The sequence below is a fragment of the Carcharhinus amblyrhynchos genome, chromosome 8 (assembly GCF_965287045.1).
Source record: "Carcharhinus amblyrhynchos chromosome 8, sCarAmb.v2.hapA, whole genome shotgun sequence".
Lineage (NCBI taxonomy): Eukaryota > Metazoa > Chordata > Chondrichthyes > Carcharhiniformes > Carcharhinidae > Carcharhinus > Carcharhinus amblyrhynchos.
Genome location: NC_137331.1, coordinates 109278334 through 109302671, shown reverse-complemented (window position 1 = coordinate 109302671; position 24338 = coordinate 109278334). Strand labels below are relative to the sequence as shown.

Sequence of the window (24338 nt, the reverse complement as noted above, 5' to 3'; positions counted from 1 at the left end):
TCCATTTTCCCCATATGACTGCTCTCAAACTCTGAGAACCTCTATAGGTTTCTGCTCGACTGCATCTCCCACTCCTTGCCGACCCCCCCCAGAGAAGGATCTCTCTATGATAGTCTCCAATCATCCCCAACCTCCCCATTCTACAGCAATTACACATGCAAGCAGCCCTTTTAAAACTCATTCATGGGATGTGGGCATCGCTGGCATTTGCTGCCCATCCTTAATTGCCCTTGAATGGAGTGGCTTGCTTGGTCATTTAAGAGTTAACCACATTACTGGAGTAAGACTAGGTATGAATGGCAGATTTCCTTCCATAGTAACAATGGTTTCAGGGTCATTTTTAGGACAGCAATTGGGCCCCACATCTAAGGATCTGCTGCCTTTGGAAAGAGTTCAGAAGAATGATCCCTGGAATGAAGAGTTTGTTATATGAGGAACGGTTGAGGACTCTGGGTCTTGTTGGAGGTTAGAAGGATGAGGAGAGATCTTATAGGATACTGTGAGGCCTGGATAGAGTGGATGTGGAGAGGATGTATCCACCAGTAAGAAAAACTAGAACCAGAGAGGCAAACTCAGGCTAAAGGGACAATCCTTTAAAACAGAGATGAGGAGGAATTTCTTCAGTCAGATGGTGGTGAATCTGTGGAGCTCTTTGCTGCAGAAGGCTGTGGAGGCCAGATCATTGAGTTCTTTAAGACAGAGATAGATAGGTTCTTGATTAATAAGGGGATCGGGGTTATGGGAAAAAGGCAGGAGAATGGGGATGAGAAAAATATCAGCCATGATTGAACGGCGGAGCAGGCTCAATGGACCAAGTGGCCTTATTCTGCTCCTGTGTCTTATGGTCTTATTTTTTAAATTCCAGATTGCTTTTTTTTATTGAATCTGCCATGGTGGGATTCGAATCCAAGTCCCAGAACATTATTCTGGGTCTCTGGATTACTTGTCCAATGATAATATCTCTACACCATCAGTTCCCTTGCCAACACTCAAGCCTCAATCATTGTTTCCAGGTAGAAAGTGGCCAGGATTAAGTTTTTCTAGCAGAGGCTTTGCTGAGGAGCTCAAAAGGGCAGGGGGTTACTTGATTTTGACAGTCAGTGGGGCCCGAGTCCTCACCTGATTAGTGATGCCATGGCTGTCATCACCACTAAGCACAGCCACTCACCTCACGCAAAATCTCATCAACTTCAGCAGTGGCCAATGATGGCGATGTACCTGAAGAGGATGCAACACTGGACATGTGTCTCATTTTCAGGTATGTTGGATCTAGGGACCAGCCAGGCAGCTCTTGCTGAGGTGAGAGCAAGTGGGACTGTTGCTGCATGGAACCCATTGCTGCTACAGCAGAGGAGCTCTACCTGGCTCAAAGAGTGCCTCCCAGGGTTTTCCACTGCAGTCCCCCATACTGCCAGCAAAATACCAGCAAAAGCAGGAAGAAGCCTTTGGATGGCTAGTAAATAGGCCTCTGGGTGTGAGGGCTGGCTACCATCTGCTAGCAAGATGGCACAGTGGTGGGAAGACAATGTGCATGCTACAAACCTCAACCTTCCCATGCTATGTTATGGCTCCTCCCCACATAGCCCTTTCCTAGTAGGATCACATAATCCAGGTTTTTAATTTGCTATTACAACACTGTATTCTGTGCTCATAATGTGGTCTTCTCCACAGTGGGGTCACCAACACATATGTTGATTGTGTTGTGGAACACCTCCAATCAATCTGCAAACATAACCTTGATCTTCTGGTCGTCTGTCTTTTTAAACTTCTACCTCTACACTGTTTTCTTCAAGAAAGTTCGAGAAACAGCACCTCATCTTTCGGTGAAGCTTTCATGCTTAAGGGTTCAACATTGAGTTCAACAATTTCAGATCCTAATCACTGCCCCCAACTTTTCAGACAGCAGCTGTTGGTAATGATTCTGCTATTCCCGTTTACATCTCTTTTAGACCGTTTTTCTTGTCCCTTCTGGCTTGCACCATCACCCCTTGTCATTTAATCTCTCCTGCCTTCCATGCCATTATGGACATTTCCTTTTGACTTTTCCTCCCCTCGCCTCTTTCCCAGCCCCGTGCCCATTTCATTCTCTACCACCTTTTCTCTAATTCTAAATTTTTCAGGCGTTGTCCCAAAATAATGTGTGTTTTTTTTTCTCCACAGGTGCTGCTTGATGTGCTGAGGGCTGCCATTATCCTCTGTACATCGCTGCTAAATTTCTGCAGCAGAATTTATGTTAGGTTTTAACCCATTATCGACAAACTTGTCTCCAGTCCAGAACACAATGCCAGCAGCTATGACCACACATTCCAGACTAAGACAACATCTTCTTTTGCCAAGATAACTTGTCAGCACAGTTATATTTCTCCAAGCAGCATTTCCAAATAGGGAGAAGCTGAGCACTATTAATCTTCCATTGACATTTCAAGTTTTTCCAACCAATCTAGCATTTCTAGATTGCATTTACAGTCATAAGAAAAGTTAGAATTTGTTTAATTGTTGTTGTAGTTAAACTATAAACTCTTGTTCCATCCAATCTGGAAATAGCAGCAATTACAGGTAAGAAACAAAATTTTATCTATCAGAAGCCATTCAAGGTAATTAAAGGACGAAAATCTCACAAAAAGGGGAGGAGTGTTTTTCAAAGCATTTACAGATGTTGTGAAGGACTATAATTTTTGAGGATATTTCTCAGCATATTTTCCAGGCATAATTCCAAAACCCATAAAAATCTGTTTTATTTTTCATTTTGGCAGTTAAAGTATGTACAGGAAAGATTGGAGGATTTTTTTTATAAAAAGAAAAACTTTTCAACCCTAGGTACCCTGACCAATAACATCCAGTACACCCTGTTTGAATCCACCACATCAGACAGCCAGTCTTTAACTTTATACAATAATCTATTAATATTGTGGTTGAAAGACAAGACGACTGTTTTTTTAAAAAAATTGATAAAATAGCCTTCTTGCTTTTGTATGTTTAGGCAACACTTTACTTCCGATTCAGCTGTAAAAGATTTATGTTTGACTCAATAGTTAGCGTGCGTATTCTTAGATGCTGGTAGTTCAGAAAAATCATAATCTTGCTGCAGTTCCTCCCCCCATCTCAATCTTACTGTCTGAGGCATATCTTAATTTTTAATTCACTGGTCCTGAATATCCAAGGTCTTCTCGTACACCATGCTCAGACACTATTCCGCTTCCCTTGGAAACTATTTTCTCAGAACACTCTCCAACCTTCAATCCTCAATATTTATTGCTTCACCTCAGACTAACACTTTGTCTCTAATATCCGTGAATGTGTTAACATCTTTTAGGTGCACTGACATCTACTGCTCCATAACTCCCTGCTTGAATTGCTGCAGTCTAGCTTCCACACTTCTCACAACACGTCCCTCAGCCTAACTTTAGATTCTACATCCTTTCCATCTCAAACACTACTTATTCTATAATTATTTCAACTTCATCAACATTGCTCACCTTTACCCCTACATCAATTAAGCATGTAGCTGGAGGTTTTTGTATAAACCCAGCTGGTTGATGAAGGACAGTCAGTGAAGGAAACTGCTATCCTCACCTGGGTTCCACATCAACAAAGTTGACTCTTAAACTGGTTGACAAAGCCATTCAGTTACACTAAATACTTGTGAAAAATACAGACAACACAAGGAGGCTCAACAGCATCTTCTCAGAGCAACTAAGGATGGGCAATAAATACCAATTTTTTTTTAGCTACACCCACATATGAAGAGAAAATTATTCGTACAGAGCCTCTAGCTATTGGGTCCTAAAACTCCTTTGAAATTCTCTGCCACTCCATTCCTCTATTATCCTTTGATAAATCTTTTAAAAACAAATTTCCTTAACCAAGCTTATGGTAGTTCTTCTTAAAACTCTCCCCTTCTAGCTCAACATTTTAGTCACTTACAGTTATCTGTGAGCACCTCAGAAATGCTTTTCTAAGGCAAGCTTTTGTTGTTGGTGATGCTTGCAATTGTTTGCTAGAAAGTAAATCTGGTTACCATCTAGTCCCAGGTGTGTGCTTTACCTCTGCTCAGCCACTGCCTCCTAACTCCAAACAGCACATCTGAGGTCAGGAACATGTTGGTGGGAATCTACGGTCACAAACCTGCATCTGTGACAATGCGAATGGGAGAACGCACTGAACCACCCAATTCTAATCCTGACATTCAGTAAGAAAAATAATGCATGCAATTCCTTCAATTCCATTGGTGACTTAGGTTTTTACTATTCACTTCATTGAAACCACAAAAATCCACAAAATCTTGAAACACATTACAGCCGCAATTTTGGAGATTTTCTGTTAAGTTTCCAGTAATCCAAAACTCAAGTTAATTTTCAGACGTAAAATTATAGAAGAACTGTAGTAACTGGTTAAGTAAAAAAAAAACAATGGCAGTGAAGGGATTATACTTTATTTTGATCTTGGTTTTAGCAGAAACTCATTTCCTCTTTGTTGAACTATGAAAAATTACACTTTCTTTTTGGGAAACAAAGCATTAGGCCTGATAAAAAAATGATAACCTGACCTTCTGTCAGCTTTAGCTGAATCAAGTCAAGCCATCAACCAACTTATTTAATAACTTTTGGCAGATGAACTAATGAAGGGCAGCCTGCGAAACAAGCCCTGGGGAATGCATTCAATTTAGGTCACTCTGCCCTTGATGGAATGTGATCTCTGTGCTGACAACATGGAATCATACAGCAAAGGAGGTGACCATTTGGCCCGTTATGCTTGTGCTGGCTTTCTGGAACAGCATCGAATTAGTCCCACTTATTCTTTACTCATAGTTGTGCATTTTTTCTTTTTAAGTCTGCTTCTGTCACCCTTCCAGGCAATGCGTTCCAGATCATAACAGCGTGCAAATAAAATAATTCTAATTACCAGTTAGTGGAAACAGTTTCCCCCTATCAAGTGTAACAAATCCACTCATAAGTTTGAGCAACTCCACAGAAATCCATTGTTAACCTTCTCTACTTTAAGAAAAACAACCCAAGCTTCCCTTTCGACCATGGTAGCATTTTGGTACATCCCCTCTGAAAAGCCTTGGCATCATTTCTAAATTGTGGTGTCCAGAATGCTTAGGTCTAACCCATGATTTATGAACATAAACAAAGCTTTATGACATTAAAGAAGCAAGTGGCCTAAATTTATCTTGACTTCACCTCCCCTTTCTCACTGGTTAAATCCCATGATAAATAGGACCCTTTTCAGTTATCATTACTGAAATAAATTTGGACAATGATAGAGAAGTTGGCATTTAGCATTGCTCACAAAACCACATTAATTCAAGAACAGAAATAGATCCAACAGTGAGTTTTATATGACTTGATATAATTTAGATGGACCAGGGGTTGGTCTGACAGTTAAAAAGCTTATCGCCTAGCTACAGGTTATATCAGAAACATTAGTAGCAATTTCATAAATGGAAAGGATCAAAATGCAAAACTTTTTTTTTAAAGAAATGCGATTCTATATAATTGTTTGTATTCTCTTCTCTATCGGCCAGGTCTTTGTGTCGATCGAGCTGAGGGTGATTATGTGGCCTGCTCTAAGACCTTTCCCCACACACAGATTCAGGACATAGAACATAAGAGCGCAGTACAGGCCCTTCGGCCCTCGATTTTGTGCCGACTTGTGAAAACCAATCTAAAGCCCATCTAACCTGCGCTATTCCAATATCATTCATATGTTTATCCAATGACCATTTAAATGCCCTTAATGTTCACAAGTCCACTACTGTTGCAGGCAGGGCATTCCACGCCCTTACTACTCTCTGAGTAAAGAACCTACCTCTGACGTCTGTCCTATATTTATCATCCCTCAATTTAAAGCTATGTCTCCTCGTGCTGGCCATCTCCATCCAAGAAATAAAGCTCTCACTGTCCATCCTATCTAGTCCTCTGATCATCTTGTATGCCTCTATTAACTCACCTCTTAACCTTCTTCTCTCTAACGAAAACAGCCTCAAGTCCCTCAGCCTTTCTTCATAAGACCTTCCCACCATACCAGGCAATATCCTGGTAAATCTTCTCTGCACCTTTCCAACGCTTCCACATCCTTCCTATAATGCGGTGACCAGAACTGTACACAATACTTCAACTGCAGCTGCACCAGAGTTTTGTACAGCTGCAACATGACCTCATGGCTCTGAAACTCAATCTCTCTACCAATAAAAGCTAACAAAACCATATGCCTTCTTAACAACCTTATCAACCTGGGTGCCAACTTTCAGGGATCTATGCACATGGACATGGAGATCTCTCTGCTCATCCACACTACCAAGTATCTTACCGTTAGCCCAGTACTCTGTATTCCTGTTACTCCTTCCAAAGTGAATCACCTCACACTTTTCCACATCAAACTCATTTGCCACCTCTCAACCCAGGTCTGCAGCTTACCTATGTCCCTCTGTAACCTGCAACATCCTTCTGCACTGTCCACAACTCCACCGACTTTAGTGTCATCCGCGAATTTACTAACCCACCCTTCCATGCCCTCATCCAGGTCATTTATAAAAATGACAAACGGCAGCAGCCCCAAAACAGATCCTTGCAGTACACCACTAGAAGCTGAACTCCAGGATGAACATTTTGCATCAACCACCACCCTCTGTCTTCTTGCAACTAGCCAATTTCTGATCCAAACCATTAAATCACCCTCAATCCCATGCTTCCATATTTTCTGCAATAGCCTAGCGTGGGGAACCTTATTAGGCAACTTAATAGAGGTTTATAAGATGATGAGGGGGATAGATAAAGCGGACATGCAGAGACTACTTCCTTGGGTGGATGTAGCTGTTACTAGGGGGCATAACTTTAAGGTTCATGGTGGGAGATATAGAAGGGACGTCCAAGGTAGATTCTTTACTCAGAGTGTGGTTGGGCTGTGGAATGCACTGCCTGCTGTGATAGTGGAGTCGGACATTTCAGGAACTTTCAAGTGGTTATTGGATTGGCACATGGAGCACACCAGAATTATAAGGAGTGGGATAGCTCGATCACAGGTTTGGACATAGCTCGGCACAACATCGAGGGATGAAGGGCCTGTACTGTGCTGTACTGCTCTATGTTTCCGTGTTTCAAACGCTTTACTGAAATCCATATACACCAGATCAACTGCTTTATCCTTATCCACCTCTGTGGTCACCTTCTCAAAGGACTCAATAAGATTTGTGAGGCACGACCTGCTCTTCACAAAACCATGTTGACTATCCTTAATCAAATTATTTCTTTCTAGATGATTATAAATCCTATCTGTTATAATCCTTTCCAAAACTTTGTCCACAACAGAAGTAAGACTCACTGGTCTATAATTACCAGGGTTATCTCTACTTTTCTTCTTGAACAAGGGGACAACATTTGCTATCCTCCAGTCTTCTGGCACTATTCCTGTAGACAAAGACAACATAAAGATCAAAGCCAAAGGCTCTGCAATTTCCTCTGTAGCTTCCCAGAGAATCCTAGGATAAATCCTATCTGGCCTATGGGACTTACCTATTTTCACACTTTCCAGAATTGCTAGCACCTCCTCCTTGTGAACCTCAATCCTGTCTAGTCTAATAGCCTGTATCTCAGTATTCTCCTTGATAACAGTGTCTTTCTCCTGTGTGAATACTGACGAAAAATATTGATTTAGCGCCTCTCCTATCTCTTTGGACTCCACATACAACTTCCCACTACTGTCCTTGACTGGCCCTAATCTTACCCTAATCATTCTTTTATTCCTGCCATACCAATAGAAAGCTTTAGGGTTTTCCTTGATCCTACTTGCCAAAGACTTCTCATGTCATAAGAACATAAGAACATAAGAAATAGGAGCAGGAGTAGGCCATCCAGCCCTTCGAGCCTGCCCCGCCATTCAATAAGATCATGGCTGATCTGTCGCTGCTCAGTTCCACTTTCCCGCCCTCTCCCCATAACCCTTAATCCCCTCTCCTATCAAAAACCCATCAACCCGCGTCTTAAAAATATTTAGCGAGGCAGCCTCCACCACTTCAACGGGCAGAGAATTCCAGAGATTCACCACCCTTTGAGTGAAGAAGTTCCTCCTCAACTCCGTTCTAAACCGCCCCCCTTTTATCTTGAGGCTGTGCCCCCTAGTCCTATTGTCTTTTTTGAGCGGGAAGAGTCTCTCCACCTCTATCCTATCCATCCCATTCATCATCTTATACGTCTCAATGAGATCTCCTCTCATTCTTCTAAACTCTAACGAGTACAAGCCCAGTTTATTCAGCCTCTCCTCATAGCTCAACCCCCTCAACTCCGGTATCAGCCTAGTAAACCTCCTCTGCACTCCCTCCAAGGCCAAGATATCTTTGCGCAGGTGCGGCGCCCAAAACTGCACACAGTACTCCAGCTGTGGCCTCACCAATGCCCTATACAGCTGCAGCAAGACCTCCCTACTTTTATATTCAATCCCCCTCGCTATGAAGGCCAGCATCCCATTCGCCTTCCTGACCACCTGCTGCACCTGCAAGCTGGGTTTTTGCGACTCATGCACAAGGACCCCGAGGTCCCTCTGCACCGTCGCCTGCTGCAGTTTTTCGCCTCGTAAGTAATAGTCCTTCCTACCATTTTTCCTACCAAAGTGGACCACCTCACACTTGCCAACATTAAATTCCATTTGCCATTTCCTGGCCCATTCGCCCAGCCTATCTAGATCCTTCTGAAGACTCTCCACACCCTCCGCACAATTTGCCGTTCCCCCAATCTTGGTGTCATCAGCAAATTTCGACACTCTACACTCGGTTCCCTCCTCCAGATCATCTATAAAAATGGTAAAAAGCTGAGGCCCCAGCACCGACCCCTGGGGCACTCCACTAGTCACCATCCGCCAATCCGAATAGCACCCGTTGACCCCCACTCTCTGCCTCCTATTTGACAACCAATCCTCTATCCACGCTAACACCCTACCCCCAACTCCATGTCCCTCGACCTTCTGCAATAACCTCTTGTGAGGCACTTTGTCAAACGCTTTCTGAAAATCTAGAAAGACCACATCCACCGGCTCTCCTCTATCCACCGCCCTAGACACATCCTCATAGAACTCCAGTAAATTTGTCAGACACGACTTCCCTTTAATGAAACCGTGCTGCGTCTGCTCTATCAAGCAATTCCCTTCAAGATGCCTCGCAATTTCCTCTTTAATGACAGATTCTAACATTTTACCTACCACAGGTGTTAAACTAACCGGCCTATAATTCCCCGCCTTTTGCCTGGCACCCTTCTTAAACAACGGCGTAACATTAGCCGTTTTCCAATCATCCGGCAATCCCCGGAATCCAGCGACGTTTGGAAAATAACCACCAAGGCATCCACTATCACCTCCGCCATTTCTTTCAGAACCCTCGGATGCATTCCATCCGGTCCTGGGGACTTGTCCACAATCAGCCCCTCCAGTCTGTCGAGCACCGCCTTTCTAGTAACAGTAATGTCATTAAGACCCTCCAGTCCTACCACCTTTCTATCGCTAACACCCGGTAAATTATTCACGTCCTCCTCTGTGAAGACAGAAACAAAAAAGTTATTCAATACCTTAGCCATATCCCCATCCCCTACCACTAGGTCCCCTTTCTCATTCTCTAAAGGACCAACATTCACCCTAGCCAGCCTCTTCCTTTTTATATATTTATAAAAACTCTTGCTATCCTTTTTTATATTAAGCGCTAGCCCAGCTTCATAGTTTCTCCTACCCTTCCTTATCAACTTCTTTGTCAATCTTTGTTGACATTTAAACCTCTCCCAATCCTCTTCTCGCCCACTACTCTTAGCTACTCTAAATTCCTCCGCTTTTAGTTTAACACTTTCCTTCACCTCCTTTGTTATCCACGGCTTATTACCTCTCCTCCTACTATCCTTTTTGACCATCGGAATAAATTTCCGTTGAGCACCAAGAAAGATCTCCTTAAAGATCCTCCACTGCTCCTTAACAGACCCTCCCTCCAACGCGCTCTCCCAGTCCACATTCGCCAATTCTTCTCTCATCCTACCGTACTTCCCTCTATTCAAACAAAGGACGCGTGTCCGGGAACCCACTTTCTCCTCCTCCATCTGCACCAGAAACTCCACCATACAATGATCACTCTCCCCAAGAGGATCCTTCACCACAAGGTCCCTAATTCTACCCGCTTCATTACATAGCACCAGATCCAAGATAGCTCGCTCCCTCGTCGGCTCCAACACACACTGTTCGAGGAAACTATCCCGGCAGCATTCCAAGAACTCTTCCTCAAGCCCCCCACGTCCAACATGGGTCGACCAATCAATATGCAGATTGAAATCCCCCATAACTACGGCCGTCCCATTCCTGCACGCCGCACTTATTTGCGCGTTAACAGCCCGCCCCATCTCCAGATCATTATTCGGGGGCCTATAGACGACACCCACCAGCGTCTTCCTCCCTTTGCTGTTCCTAATCTCCACCCACAACGATTCCACCCTCTGCTCCTTGGCTCCAATATCATCCCTTGCTACTACCGTGATGCTATCCTTAATCAGCAGAGCTACGCCCCCCCCTTTTCCCTCCTGTCTATCCTTCCTAAACACTTGATAGCCCTGTACATTCAGCTCCCAGTTCCTGTCACCCTGCAGCCACGTCTCTGTAATGGCCACCAGATCGTATCCATTTGTGTCGATCTGCGCCATCAGCTCATCCACTTTATTCCGAATGCTTCGTGCATTCAGATAAAGTGCTTTCATCCCAGCCTTCACCTGGACCCTATTTGCCGCAACGCCACCAACTATACTCACGCCCCCTACTCCCTCTATTATTGGGACATCCTCGGCCTCTTCCCTTACATGTACACTCTCCTTAACTTTAGACCTCGTAAGGTCACCTACCCTCACACCCTCCCCCCCCATAATTAGTTTAAAGCCCTGTCTACAGTCCTCTTTACTCGATTCGCCAGCACTCTGGTCCCAGCACGGTTCAGACCAACCCTATCCCTCCCGAACAGGTCCCACCTACCCCAATACTGGTGCCAATGCCCCATAAATTCAAACCCATTCCTCCCACACCAATCCCTGAGCCACCCATTCACTTCCTTAATCCTGTCAACCCTACGCCCATCTGCACACGGTTCAGGCAGTAGCCCAGAGATAACCACCTTGTCGGTTCTACTTTTTAATTCCATTCCAAGCTTTTCATACTCCCTCCCCAGATCCTCAGTCTGCATTTTGCTTACGTCGCCGGCACCCACATGTACCACAACGACCGGATTCTCACCCTCCCACTCCAGGTTCCTCTGCAGCCCAGCTGCGACATCCCATACCCGAGCACCAGGCAGACAACACACCCTTCTGTGCACTTTGTCATTGTGACAAAGGACAGTGTCAATACCCTTCACCCCACTATCCCCAATAACTACTACGTTCCTTTTCGTTTTCTCTTTGCCTATGTCCTGCTGCAGCACTGTACCGTGTGCAGCTTGCTCACCAACCTCACCTGCCTCGTTATCGTCCAACTTGGAAGCAAGAACCTCAAACCTGTTATGCAGATTAAGAGGCTGAGGCCTCTGCTCCTCACCCCCTTTCCTCTTCCCAGTAGCCCCCTCTTGTCCCTGACTCTTAGAGTTAGCCAGTCTAGGGGGGGTGGATGTCACTTGCACCCCATTGACAATGGCACCCTCTCTCCCCTTGATGAGCCTCAGTGTCTGTAGCTCAGAGGTCAGCTCATTTACCCTGAGCTGGAGCTCCTTCAGCAACCTGCACTTACTGCAGACATGGTCACTGGGATGAACCCTAGGGTCCACCAGTTCCCACATCATACAGAAACCACACATCACATGCCCCTCCATTATTTACTGTAGTAGTTTTGAAAAAATTTTTTTTGTTTTTTTTTGTTTTTCAAACAAACTCACCTGGCCTTTTTTCTTTCCAGCCCTTTTTGATATTAAGCCCTAGTAGCTCACTCTGCTTCCCTCTCACTCCGCTGCCCGCTCAGACGCTGCCCGCTGTCTACACCAGGCCTCCTTTTAAACCTGGCGCTGATTTAAATCTGATGAACCACAACTGCCTGCGAACCACTCCCTCAGAATTCTTAAAGCAGTAAATACAATAAATAAATGCTTTAAACAGTTCTACAAAGAACAAAGTGCTTTAAACTTATTTTAAACTGGTTTTTAACAGGTAAAATCTTAGCTGTCTCTCTGCTCCTTCACTCGTCTGCTCCAGCAAACAATGGAAGGCTTCACCTTGTGGTCAGTTGATATTTAAATCTGATGAACCACAACTGCCTGCTAACCACTCCCTCAGAATTCTTAAAGCAGTAAATACAATAAATAAATGCTTTAAACAGTTCTACAAAGAACAAAGTGCTTTAAACTTATTTTAAACTGGTTTTTAACAGGTAAAATCTTAGCTGTCTCTCTGCTCCTTCACTCGTCTGCTCCAGCAAACAATGGAAGGCTTCACCTTGTCCCCTCCTGGCTCTTCTTAGCTCTCTCTTTAGATCCTTCCTGGCTAACTTGTAACTCTCAAGTGCCCTAACTGAGCCTTCACGTCTCATCTTTACATAATTCTCCTTCTTCCTCTTCGCAAGAGATTCAACTTCTTTAGTAAACCATGATTCCCTCTTTCGACCACTTCCTCCCTGCCTGAAAGGTATATACTTACCAAGGACACGCAGTAGCTGTTCCTTGAACAAGCTCAGAGCAAAACACCAACTTCAGTTTTGTTATTTATTTTGATTAATTCATTTTCTTTTCCAATGTTCTCTTTTCCAATGTTATGATCGAATCAGACATTTATAAATAGGAGGGCATGTGACCCACTGCACCTGTGGTAAGGGATTAGAAAACCTGCAGTGTGGGAAAAATATCTCCTAGCCTTTCCCTTCATTTTTTTTTGGTGATGATTTAAATTGAGGCCCTTTAGTTACTAACTCATAAAAGAGAGGAATAAAAGTTTTTTCCTGATTTACCTTATTGAAATTTAATTTAAAACGTCTCCTAAGCTTTCTTCTAAGGAAAACTGTTTTTCATGCTTTGCAGAACTGAAGTCTCTAATCCTTCGTATCATGTTTGCAATTTTTTGTTCCTTTTCCACAGCTATGATATCCTTCTTAAAATTAGGCATTCAAAATCAGAAAGCCCCAACTATGGTCTAATTATTGTTTTCAATAGGTTCAAGATTTCCTGTTTATTTTTGTTCTCCAAATCCCTATTTTAAAAACCTAGATCTGTTTGGCATAGGTGGCTCACTATTGGCTGCTGGCAGAATCCCAGCCACAGATGGGTCGCATTCAATATGATCAGAAGGTCCTGCCAATGGGCAGGATTGGAAAATCAGGCTCTCAGTACTTAACAAAGTGACTAACAATGTGGGGGTGACAATGGAAAAGAAGAATGAATAAACAGTGAATATAGAAATTTGGTGGTGGGGAGCAGACCACTGATAAAATAATCAAACTCACAGGATAAAACATCTGATCCAGATGGATTGCATAATCACATATTAATGGAAATTGGAGAAGAGATGGCAAATACATCACATATAAATGAAAATAAATTAGAAAAGGAAACAGTGCCTGAGGTCAAACACCCAATGCTACTCCATTCCAAAAGGGAACTAAAACAGATTCAAGGAACTATAGAACAGTTAGCTTAACAGTGATGATTGGAAAGATAATGGATAACCTTCACTGAAATTGATTTGTTATTGTCACATGTATTAGTATACAGTGGAAAGTATAGTTTCTTGTGCGCTACACAGATAAAGTGCCCCTTTCTTAAAGAAAGAAAGGAGAGGGTGCAGAATGTAGTGTTAGAATCATAGCTACGGTGTAGAGAAAGATCAATTTAAATGAGGTCGGTCCATTCAAAGTTCTGGTGGCAGCAGGGAAGAAGCTGTTCTTGAATCAGTTGGTACATGACCTCAGACTTCTGTATCTTTTTCCCAATGGAATAAGGTGAGAGAGAGAATGGCAGGTGTGTGAAGTCTGTGATTATGCTGACTGCTTTCCTGAGGCAGCAGGAAGTCAATAGGTGGAAGGCTAGTTTGAGCGATGAACTGGGCTTTGTTCACGACCCATTGTAGTTCTTTGCGATCTTGGATAGAGCAGGAGCCATGCCAAACTGTGACACAACCAGAAAGAATGCTTTCTAATGCATCTGTAAAAGCTGGTGAGAGTCATAACAGACACACCAAATTTCCTAAGCCTCTTGAGAAAGTAGAGGCATTGGTGGGGTTTCTTAATTATAGCATCAGCGTGGAGGGACCAGGACAGATTGTGATGATCTAGATACCTAGAAACCTGAAGTTCTCAACCATTTTCACTTCATCCCCATTGATGTAGACAGGGGCATATCCTCCACTACGCTTTTGCTGACATTGAGAGAGAGATTACTGTCATCGCATGAGTTCACCAGATTCTCTAACTCTTTCCTGTACTCCATTTCAGCATCATTCGCCATCTGACCCACTACTTTGCTGTCATCAGCAAACCTGAAAATCGAGTTGGAGAGGAATTTGGCCACACAGTCGTAGGTGTATAAGGAGTATAGTAAAGGGCTGATGACAATAGGAAAACATATACAAAACAAAAAGTAGAGTGCACTGCTCTTGAAAGGGAAGATTAAACTTGACATATTTACTGAATACTTTGAAGCAACATCATAGACAAGATGTAATATATTTAGATTTTTCAAAATAAGTTCCTATTGTCCAGCGGACTGATGGTAAAGGTTAGGTGGCAGAAGGTAGCAAAATAGATACCAAGCCAAAAACAGAAAGTAGGAAGTGGTGTTCTACTGCAATTGGCGCAAGAATCACTGCTATTTAAGCAATAGTTTTGGGAATTGGAGATAAAGTTTGAGAACAGCACCAAAACTGGGAGGTGTGGTTAACACAAAGGAAAAATGTGTCAAAATAAAGACACGCAGAATGAGCACGTAATTGATAAGTGAATTGTGATATAGTTAAGTATGAGGTCATGCATTTTGATAGGGAGAATGGGGGAGCAATATTCTATTGAACAAGAATGCAAACAGGTTAGAGGAACAAAGTGATCTCAGGACACATTAAAAAAAATTACTAAGTAGCAACTCAAGTTTGTAAGGCTCTGAAGCACAAATTAAGCTTGATGGTTTTCTCAATAAGGAAAACTAAATTGAAAAGCAAAATTATTAAGCGTAAACGAACTTTGGCTATTTGAAATATTATGCATAGTTCTGGTCTTCATGTTATTAAAAAGTACAATAGAGTGGGTACAAATAAGTGGGCATTAGAGTGGGTACAAATAAGGTTCATAAGGATGAAACCAGAACTGCAAGGAAAAACTGAGCAGGCTGGGAGTCTTCTCATTTCTCTCAAAAAGGGAAGACTGATAGATGACCTGGTACAGATCTTTACAATAATGAAAAGGTTTGATTGGGTGAATTTGAAAAATGTCCCCACTATGGGGATAGGTAGTCACTCATAAATCCAATAGGAAATGCGTAAGAAACTTTACCCAAAGAGTAGAATACTCTTTAGAATAGAAGGAAATATTATAGATGCATTTGAAGGGAGCCTTGATAGGTACATGAGGGAGAAAGGGACAGCTTCAGCTGGGAGGAGGCTTGTGGAGTATAAATGGGAGCGTGGACAAATTGGGCTAAATTGCCACTTTGTTCTGAAGGCTTTATGCATCTATGTAAAATGGGTACAAAATATACCATACTTGTAGGTTAAATATAGAATGAACATTCAGATTTTATTTAGCAATTCAGTAGCTTGAATCATTCTGAGACAACTCTCCAGCCAATTTCAGAATGTCTGACTAAGCTCTTGTTTCCCAAAGTAAAGTCCCCCAAGTGCCTTTGGGTATGAAAGATTCGAACTACACAGTTCACTGGAAGATCACTACAGTGCATGGGAAATATGGCAAAGTTAGGACTGATGCCAAATACTGTTATTGTTGTCAGAGGCTATTTGAACAAGACGCACAAAAAACGCTTTCGCTCACTATAATAAAATTATATTGCTTTAGTCCAGACACCATCAAATAACAAAAATCGCTTAATTCATCACAATCATCCAAATAAACTTTGAGTTTTCAATTTCCTCAAAAAGAAATGGAAGAAGAATGGAATGTGCAAGCGTATAAAAAGGAGTTTGAACATGTATGTTTTTGAAAGCACAATGCAAGTTATTCATCTCCTGTCCTTAATGTGCATAATGCATTTTTTCTCAGTATGCTGCACTTCCCTGAATTCTGTTCCACCCCAATCTCAAGGCGAGTCAAAATGATCCCAAGCTTAGACAGAACAGCCAAAGAGCAAGGAAGCTTCCATTTGTTTGGTATCTTTTACAACATCTGTGCATTCCAAAGTACTTTACAGCCAATTTTTTTTTGAATAGTAGACACTGCTGTAATGTAGGAAACATGGCAGCCCATGTGTGTTCAGCAAGGACCAAGAAATAGCAATTAAGTAATAACCAGATAACAGCTTTGTGATGTTGGTGGTGGGATAAATGTTGGCGAGTACGTCAAAATGACAGCCCTCATTACAACAGTGGAGAGATTCAAACGTCTCATTCGGGTTCCAGGGAAAAAAAACACCCAGATTTTTGCCTGACTCAATTCTCCTCCCTGGCTGCTGACTCGGGCAACCAACAGTGCACCGCTCTAGTATCCAGTTCAACCAGAGGGCTGCCTCAAAACCTCATAGCTTATTCACTACCAAGACAACTTATTACCAGTTTCCATAACAATTCCATCTCTGCCTTTGTGCCACTCCACAACCACTGAAACTCATATCCATGCTTTCATTTACCAACAGATTTCTTTTCTGTAATGGTCTTGCTGCCCTCCCAAGATCCACTGTTCACAGGTTCAAATATGGCAAAAACACAATCTTTTGTATTAGGTCCCACTCAACCACCTTCTCCTTCAAAGCACCAAAATCAACATTTTCATTACTCTTTATGAGTCTTTCCATTTCCCCATTTCATGTTACATTCCCAACCTCCTCCAAAAATAGATTAGTCCTTCAGCCATGAATCATGAATTTGACTGAGTTTTTTGAAGGGATAACCAAGAAGGTAGATGAGGGCAGTGCAGTCATGTGGTCTACATGGACTTCAGCAAGGTCTTTGACAAGTTACTGCATAGTAGATTGTTGCACAAGGTTAAATCTCACGGGATTCAGGGTGAGATAGCTAAATGGACACAAAATTGGCTTGATGGCAGAAGTCAGAGGGTGGTTGTAGGGGCTTGTTTTTCAAAATGCAGGCCTGTGACCAGCAGTGTGCTTCAGGGGTTGGTGCGATCCACTGTTATTTGTCATTTATATTAATGATTTGGATGAAAATTTAGGAGGCATGGTTAGTAAGTTTGCAGATGACACCAAGATTGGTAGCACGGTGGACAGTGAAGAAGGTTATCTCGGGTTGAAACGGGATCTTGATCAATTGGGCCAGCGGGCTGATAAATGGCATGTAGAGTTTAATTTAGATAAATGTAAGGTAATGCATTTTGATAGATCAAACCAAGGCAGGGCTTACTTAGTTAATGGAAGGGTATTGGGGGGAGTTATAGATCAAAGAGATGAAAAGATCAAAGAGAAAAAATTATTAGGGATAGGATTTATAGTTATTTGGAGTGTAATGAATTGATTAGAAATAGTCAGCATGGTTTTGTAGCGGGTAGGTCGTGCCTTACTAACCTTATTGAGTTTTTTGAGAAGGTGACCAAAGAGGTGGATGGGGGTAAGGCAGTTGACGTGGTATACATGGATTTTAGTAAGGCGTTCGATAAGGTTCACCATGGTAGGCTTCTGCAGAAAATGCAGATGTATGGGATTGTGGGTAATCTAGGAAGTTGGATCAGGAATTGGCTATCAGATAGGAGACAGAGGGTGGTGGTGGATGGTAAATATTCATCATGGAGTGCAGTTACGAGTGGTGTGCCTCAGGGATCTGTTTTGGGGCCACTGTTGTTTGTAATTTTTATTAATGATCTGGATGAGGGTATAGTTGGGTGGATTAGTAAATTTGCTGATGACACCAAAGTTGGAGGTGTGGTAGATTGTGAGGAAGGGTGTCATAGTCTGCAGGGAGACTTAGATAGGTTGCAGAGCTGGGCCGAGAGGTGGCGGATGGAATTTAATGCGGAGAAGTGTGAGGTAATTCACTTTGGTAGGAGCAACAGATGTGTCGAGTATAGGGCTAACGGGAGGACCTTGAATAGTGTGGATGAACAGAGGGATCTAGGTGTGTGTGTACATAGATCCCTGAAAGTTGGGAATCAAGTAGATAAGGTTGTCAAGAAGGCGTACGGTGTCTTGGCGTTTATTGGTAGGGGGATTGAATTTAGGAGTCGCAGTGTAATGTTGCAACTGTACACTACTCTAGTGCGGCCGCACTTGGAGTACTGTGTGCAGTTCTGGTCCCCGCATTACAAGAAGGATGTGGAGGCGTTGGAGAGGGTGCAGAGGAGGTTTACTAGGATGTTGCCTGGTATGGTGGGGAGGTCCTATGAGGAGAGACTGAGGGATCTAGGGTTGTTTTCGTTGGAAAGAAGGCGGCTAAGAGGGGATCTTATTGAAACATATAAGATGATTAGAGGTTTAGATAGGGTGGATAGTGATAGCCTTTTTCCTCGGATGGAGAAAGCTAGCACGAGGGGGCATGGCTTTAAATTAAGGGGGGGTAGCTACAGGACGGATGTCAGGGGTAGGTTCTTTACCCAGCGGGTGGTGAGGGATTGGAATGCCCTGCCTGCTGCAGTTGTAAATGCGTCTAGTTTGGGGGCGTTTAAGAGATCTCTGGATAGGTTTATGGACGAAATGGGATTGGTATAGGCTAGTGGGTCATTGTTTTTGTAACTGGTCGGCGCAACATCGTGGGCCGAAGGGCCTGTTCTGCGCTGTAATGTTCTATGTTCTATGTTCTATGTTCTATGTAGGGCTATAGGTTCATAGCTTCTTGAAAGTGGAGTCACAGGTAGATAGGATGGTGAAGCAGGCATTTGGCATGTTGGGTTACAGTGATCAGAACATTGAATACAGGTGTTGTGACATCTTGTTGTATCACAGAATCCCTACAGTGCAGAAGGAGGCCATTTGGCCCATTGAGTCCGCATCAACCACATTCCCAGGCAGGCCCTATCCCCATAACTCCACTTATTTACCTCGCTAGTCCCCCTGACACTAAGGGGCAATTTACTATGGCCTATCAACTTAACCCGCACATCTTTGGATTGTGAGAAGAAGCTGAAGCATCTGGAGGAGACCCATGCAGACACAGGGAGAATGTGCAAACTCCACACAGTCACCCGAGGCCGGAATTGAACCCAGGTCCCTGGCTCTGTGAGACACTAGTGCTAATCACTGTGCAAGGCATTGCTAAGGCATTGGAATACTGTGCATAGTTCTGGTCACCTTATTATAGAAAGTATATTATTAAACTAGAAAGAGTGCAGAAAAGACTTACTAGGATGCTACAGGGACTTGATGGATTGAGTTACAAGGAGAGGCTGGATAGACTGGGACTTTTTCCCCTGGAGCACAGGAGATCTATAAAATAATTAGGGGCATAGAAAAGGCTAGTTAACATCTTTTCCCAAAGATAGGGGAGTCTAAAACTACAGGGCATAGGTTTAAGGTGAGAAGGGAGAAATACAAAAGGGTCCAGTGGGACAGGATGGTGAGAATCTGGAACGAGCTTTCAGAGGTAGTAGTAGAAGTAGGTACAATTTTGTCTTTTAAAAGACATTTAGACAGTTACATGGATAAGATGGGTATAGAGAGCTGTGGACCAAATGCAGGCAATTGGAACTAGCTTAATGATAAAAGCTGGGTAGTATCGACAAGTTGGACTGAGGGCCCGTTTCCATGCCATAAGCCTCTACAACTCAGTCCTCTAAAGATGGCAATCTGTGAACACCCCCCCTGCCCCTGTTGCCGACTACATTCTACCAGTGCTGATATAGCTTTCAGTTGCTTTTGGCACTATTTCTGCCATCAATTATCTCTCCCTCTTTTTTTAAATATTGCTTGGTGGCCATCTCTCCCCCACTAAGCTCATCAGAATGTTTATTACGTTTAAGATGGTATAACAAAAATTGCTGTTGTCACATCTCAAGTGGTACATAAAACGTCTACTATCACTTAAATCAGATAACTAAAAGTACTTCAGAAATACAGGAATGTCCAGGTTATCAATAGAAATTAAGCTGTGTAACATTTAAACAATGCTTCACAGCTGGCATTATTTCTTTTCATCATCTGTTTACCACTGCAGCTTTTTCTTAACCAACCTGAAAGCAAGTAACTGGTTAATCCTGAGGATACACAATCCATACCTGTAGATTCTATGCCACTTCATGCTAACTGTTGAAAATTTCCCACAGTGTATCTATGTATGTAATTACACAGTATATTTGGCTAAAAGCTGTAAAAGATAGCAAACATAAAAGATCTTACCAGAAACTTCTCTTCCTGTTCAAGCCACCGCTGATCCTCCTCCATTTCCTGTTGCTGCCTTATCAACTGTTCTTCTATAACATTTGTTGGGAGCATCTGCCCCATTCCACGCATGTCCAAAGAACCAGAATCCTGAAAATTTAATTAAATGCTTAGATGGCATGCCATATCAGTTCTACTCATGCAGTATAAGGTTACTTTAGATATTGACTGAAGCTTAACAGTGCTGGCCCAAGATGTTGCCAACACTTGCATTTTTGTGCAACTTCCACCCCATCCCAAACATATAAACCAGCTGGAGTCAATATAACTTCAGATCCTATATCAAAAGATCAATTACATCACATTCTTTTACATTAACATCCCACTTTCAAGATCTAGTACGTTGCCCCTTGTAAACCAACAAAAAAGTCCATGCTGCAATCAAACTATATGTTATGTAACAACTGAAGCAAAATACTGCAGATGCTGGAAATCTGAAATAAAAACTGGAAATTTTTGGAAAAAGCTTGCAGGTCTGGCAGCATCTGTGAACAGAGAAACAGAGTTAACATTCTGAGTCTGTTTAATGCTCTGAAGAAGTTATATGGATTTGAAACATTAACTCTGCTTCTCTTACCAAGGTGCTGCCAATTCTATCTATTAGGTAATTTGATGAATGAATTTAATACTGCAATCGATCACAGCACTCAAGGTAATATCATCTGAATTTAAAGGCTGTATTATTGCTTTACAACTTAACTAAAAATATCCAGTACTTATTTGTTTGGATCATATTATGAAGGATCTCAAATCCTCAGTTCTTGAGAGATATTTCGCTGGATTAGAATATCTTTATAAATTTCTTCTGATCACTCCACCATGACTTGATGGTGGGCTTTTCTGTAGTAAGCATCAACAATCACGTTTGAAGGACAACCTGTAAGCTATCAATATTATTCCAATAAGCTGCACTGCATTATAACACAAATATATTACCTCCAGATTTTGTGGCCAAATTGGAATATCCTGAGGCCTATGGTGATTCCAGGAATCGTGAGCATCTAATACACTTGCCTGTGCAGTATAAATACTTCCAGGCATGGGTGGAATTCCATGTGAACCAGTATATCCAGAAACCTGTTAACAAACACAACTGACTGGAATGATCTTCAGTATCTTCATCTACAGATTATTTTAATCTAGAACTGTCAAGAGAGCATGGAATTTTAAACAGAGGAGTCTAGAATTTAACTTTATACTAGAGCAAGGCGAGTTCAGTGTGCTGCGGCAAAATATTAGTACAATTTTAAATTGATGGAAGTATAATGTATAAAACACACACACTTGGAACCCCTTAACATTTACTGAGCCAGTTGTTTCTTCTCCTTAAGGGACAATGCTCAAGATATAACATACTTCTATTACATTGGTAACACACAAGACTTCCATTGTAATTGGTGGATGTATTAGACTTTCTTTTGGTTGACTTACCTTGGTTTCAGACAACATGTAGTGTTTGGTATTTACCTGATAATGATTGTGCTGTACCATGTGTTGTGGACTGGGGAAAAAACCATCACTGGATCTTGGACTTGGATAGCCTGGTCTACTGGGCTATTGTAGAAATAGAAATGAAGAGAAATGCATTGTAAATATCATCAATTGTTACAACTGGACACGAAGAGCCAAGTACTTGCTAAGCGAACAGATTAGGTATATGATGAATGCACTATGACAGAAAATTGGTTATTTCAGAGAATTGGATGGAATATTCCATATTAGCTATAAAGTTAAAAATTAATTTGTGCAAATCACGTCTCTACAACTTTCAAATAAATTTGACTATTAGTTTCAAGTCAAATTTTCATCAGATGCAGTTAAAGTGGAGAACTGGCCCTCGCAGGAAAACAGACACCATCCTCTGCAATTATTCAGTACAGCAGTGGGCAAATTTAACCCAATTAACTGCAATAATAATTGCTCGCTCACACTAGAGGCACCAGTGACAAGGATAAAAAAAATCATTTTCCAACTGTGTTGTCTTTAGTCTGTTTACCTGCTGAAGGATACGGTGGATAACAAGGAATGCAGTCTGTTTAAAGTAATTTTATTAAAACAAACATACATTTAAAATGTATGTGTTTTAACATGTCATGCAAGGTATTGAATTGTTTCTTTCAGCAAGCTAAAACATAATTTACGGATAGCCTAAGAAAGCGATATGATAAAGTCAAAACGTATTACCAGCAGTTTTTCCAAAGAACAGAATTCTCACCTAGCCATGTTTTAATTGCTACATTGCGATTAAGTGGTCTTAAATACAACAGTTTGACTGCTTATTTAATAACATAAGAATAGCTTAAATTTAAAGTTGTTACATAAATGCATCACTGAGTCCCAAGGCACTGACAGGCCATAAGTAATAAACATAACCAAGATGGTGTTGGAGCATGGCGATTTCTTGCAAGCTGTGCCCAGCATAATTTCTAATTCTATCTTTTACTCTGGTCTATATATCTAAAACTTCATTCTAACTCTTTTAAACTCTCTAACAATGCTTTAATTCAATGTCTTTCAAATTTGGCGGTCCTAAGAATTCTGGGGACACCCAACCTGACTGACCTACTTGCATTAAGTTCACCTTTCTCTATACCCTAGCTATGACTATAACACTACATTCTACACTCTCTGTACAGTATGCTTTGTCTGTATAGCGCTCAAGAAATAATACTTTTCAGTGTACACTAATACATGTGACAATAAATCAAACCAAATCAAATGAACAGCAAACCATAGGACAAGAGATTAGCAGGGGTTACAAAAAGAAATAGAGGTGGAGGCCCAGGCCACTGGAAGTGCAGTTGCCAACAGTTAGGTGAAGGGAGGGAGACATGTACAATAAGGCAGGCCAGGGGAATAGAGCATTTTTGTTTCTTTTTGAGGGGTATCATAAAATCCCTACAGTGCAAAAGGAGGCCATTAGGCCCCTCAAGTCTACATCGACTCTCCAACAGAGGACCTTACCCAGTACCCCCCCACCCCATCCCCATAACCCAACACATTTACCCCGCTAATTCTCCTACCACATTTCCATTACCCCACGCATTTACCCCACTAATTCTCCTAAATCTACACATCCTGGGTCACTAAGGAGCAATTTAGCATGGCCAATACACCTAATGTGCACATTTTTAAACAGAGAGGAAACCTACGCAGACAGGGGAAGAATGTGCAAACTCCACAAGAGAGTCACCCAAGGCCAAAATTGAACCCCGGTTCCTGGCGTTGTGAAGCAGCAGTGCTAATCATTGTGCCAGCGGAGACAGAGAGACATTATGGGCTAATAGAGTGACAGTGACAGGGTCAGGGAGGAGAAAAGCCATCTAGATACTCAAATATGACAATTCTGAATGGGGCGATTGTGAATGAATGTTTGTTAGCAAGGACAGAAATGACAGATAATGAAAACCTTTTGTGTGTTAGGATATGGGCTGCAGATTTGGATTTGGCCTGAAAGGGTGGTGGAGGCAGGGATTCAAGAAGCATTTGGATTAGCACGTGAAATGCCACAGCATACAAGGCTATGAACGAAGTGCTGGAAAATGGGGATAGAATTGATAAGGGTATGAAGGTCGGCACAGACACGATGAACCAAACATCATCTTTTTGTGCTGTAAAACTATCACATGAATTTACATACTATCACAGGAGAACTGAACGATCCAAGTCAAAGCCAACGATTACATCAAAAGCTCAGAGGATTTCATAAGCAAAAGGTTAAAACTACAATTATCAAATTAATCGTCCATCACAATGCAGAGAAAGTGATAAGGAAGAAAGAATTGGGCAGAACGTAGAACGGGCAACCTATTTGTTCCAGCATGCTCTGCGGTGTCGCTGAAGTTAAATTTAATCTATATCAACTATAGCC

At 42.1% G+C, this 24338-nt stretch overlaps 1 protein-coding gene across 13 annotated transcripts in view; it reads right to left on the bottom strand.

Annotated features, from left to right (window-relative positions):
- LOC145346825 (focal adhesion kinase 1) overlaps positions 1-24338 on the bottom strand; it is a 572567-nt gene that overhangs the window by 35394 nt on the left and 512835 nt on the right. For all 13 annotated transcript variants that reach the window (XM_080194620.1, XM_080194613.1, XM_080194612.1 and 10 more), the window contains 3 exons: positions 21935-22021; positions 21404-21544; positions 20426-20557 (listed from right to left, as the gene is read on the bottom strand). In XM_080194620.1, coding sequence (XP_080050746.1) covers positions 20426-20557; positions 21404-21544; positions 21935-22021 — 360 coding nt within the window. The remainder of the gene's footprint in view (positions 1-20425; positions 20558-21403; positions 21545-21934; positions 22022-24338) is intronic.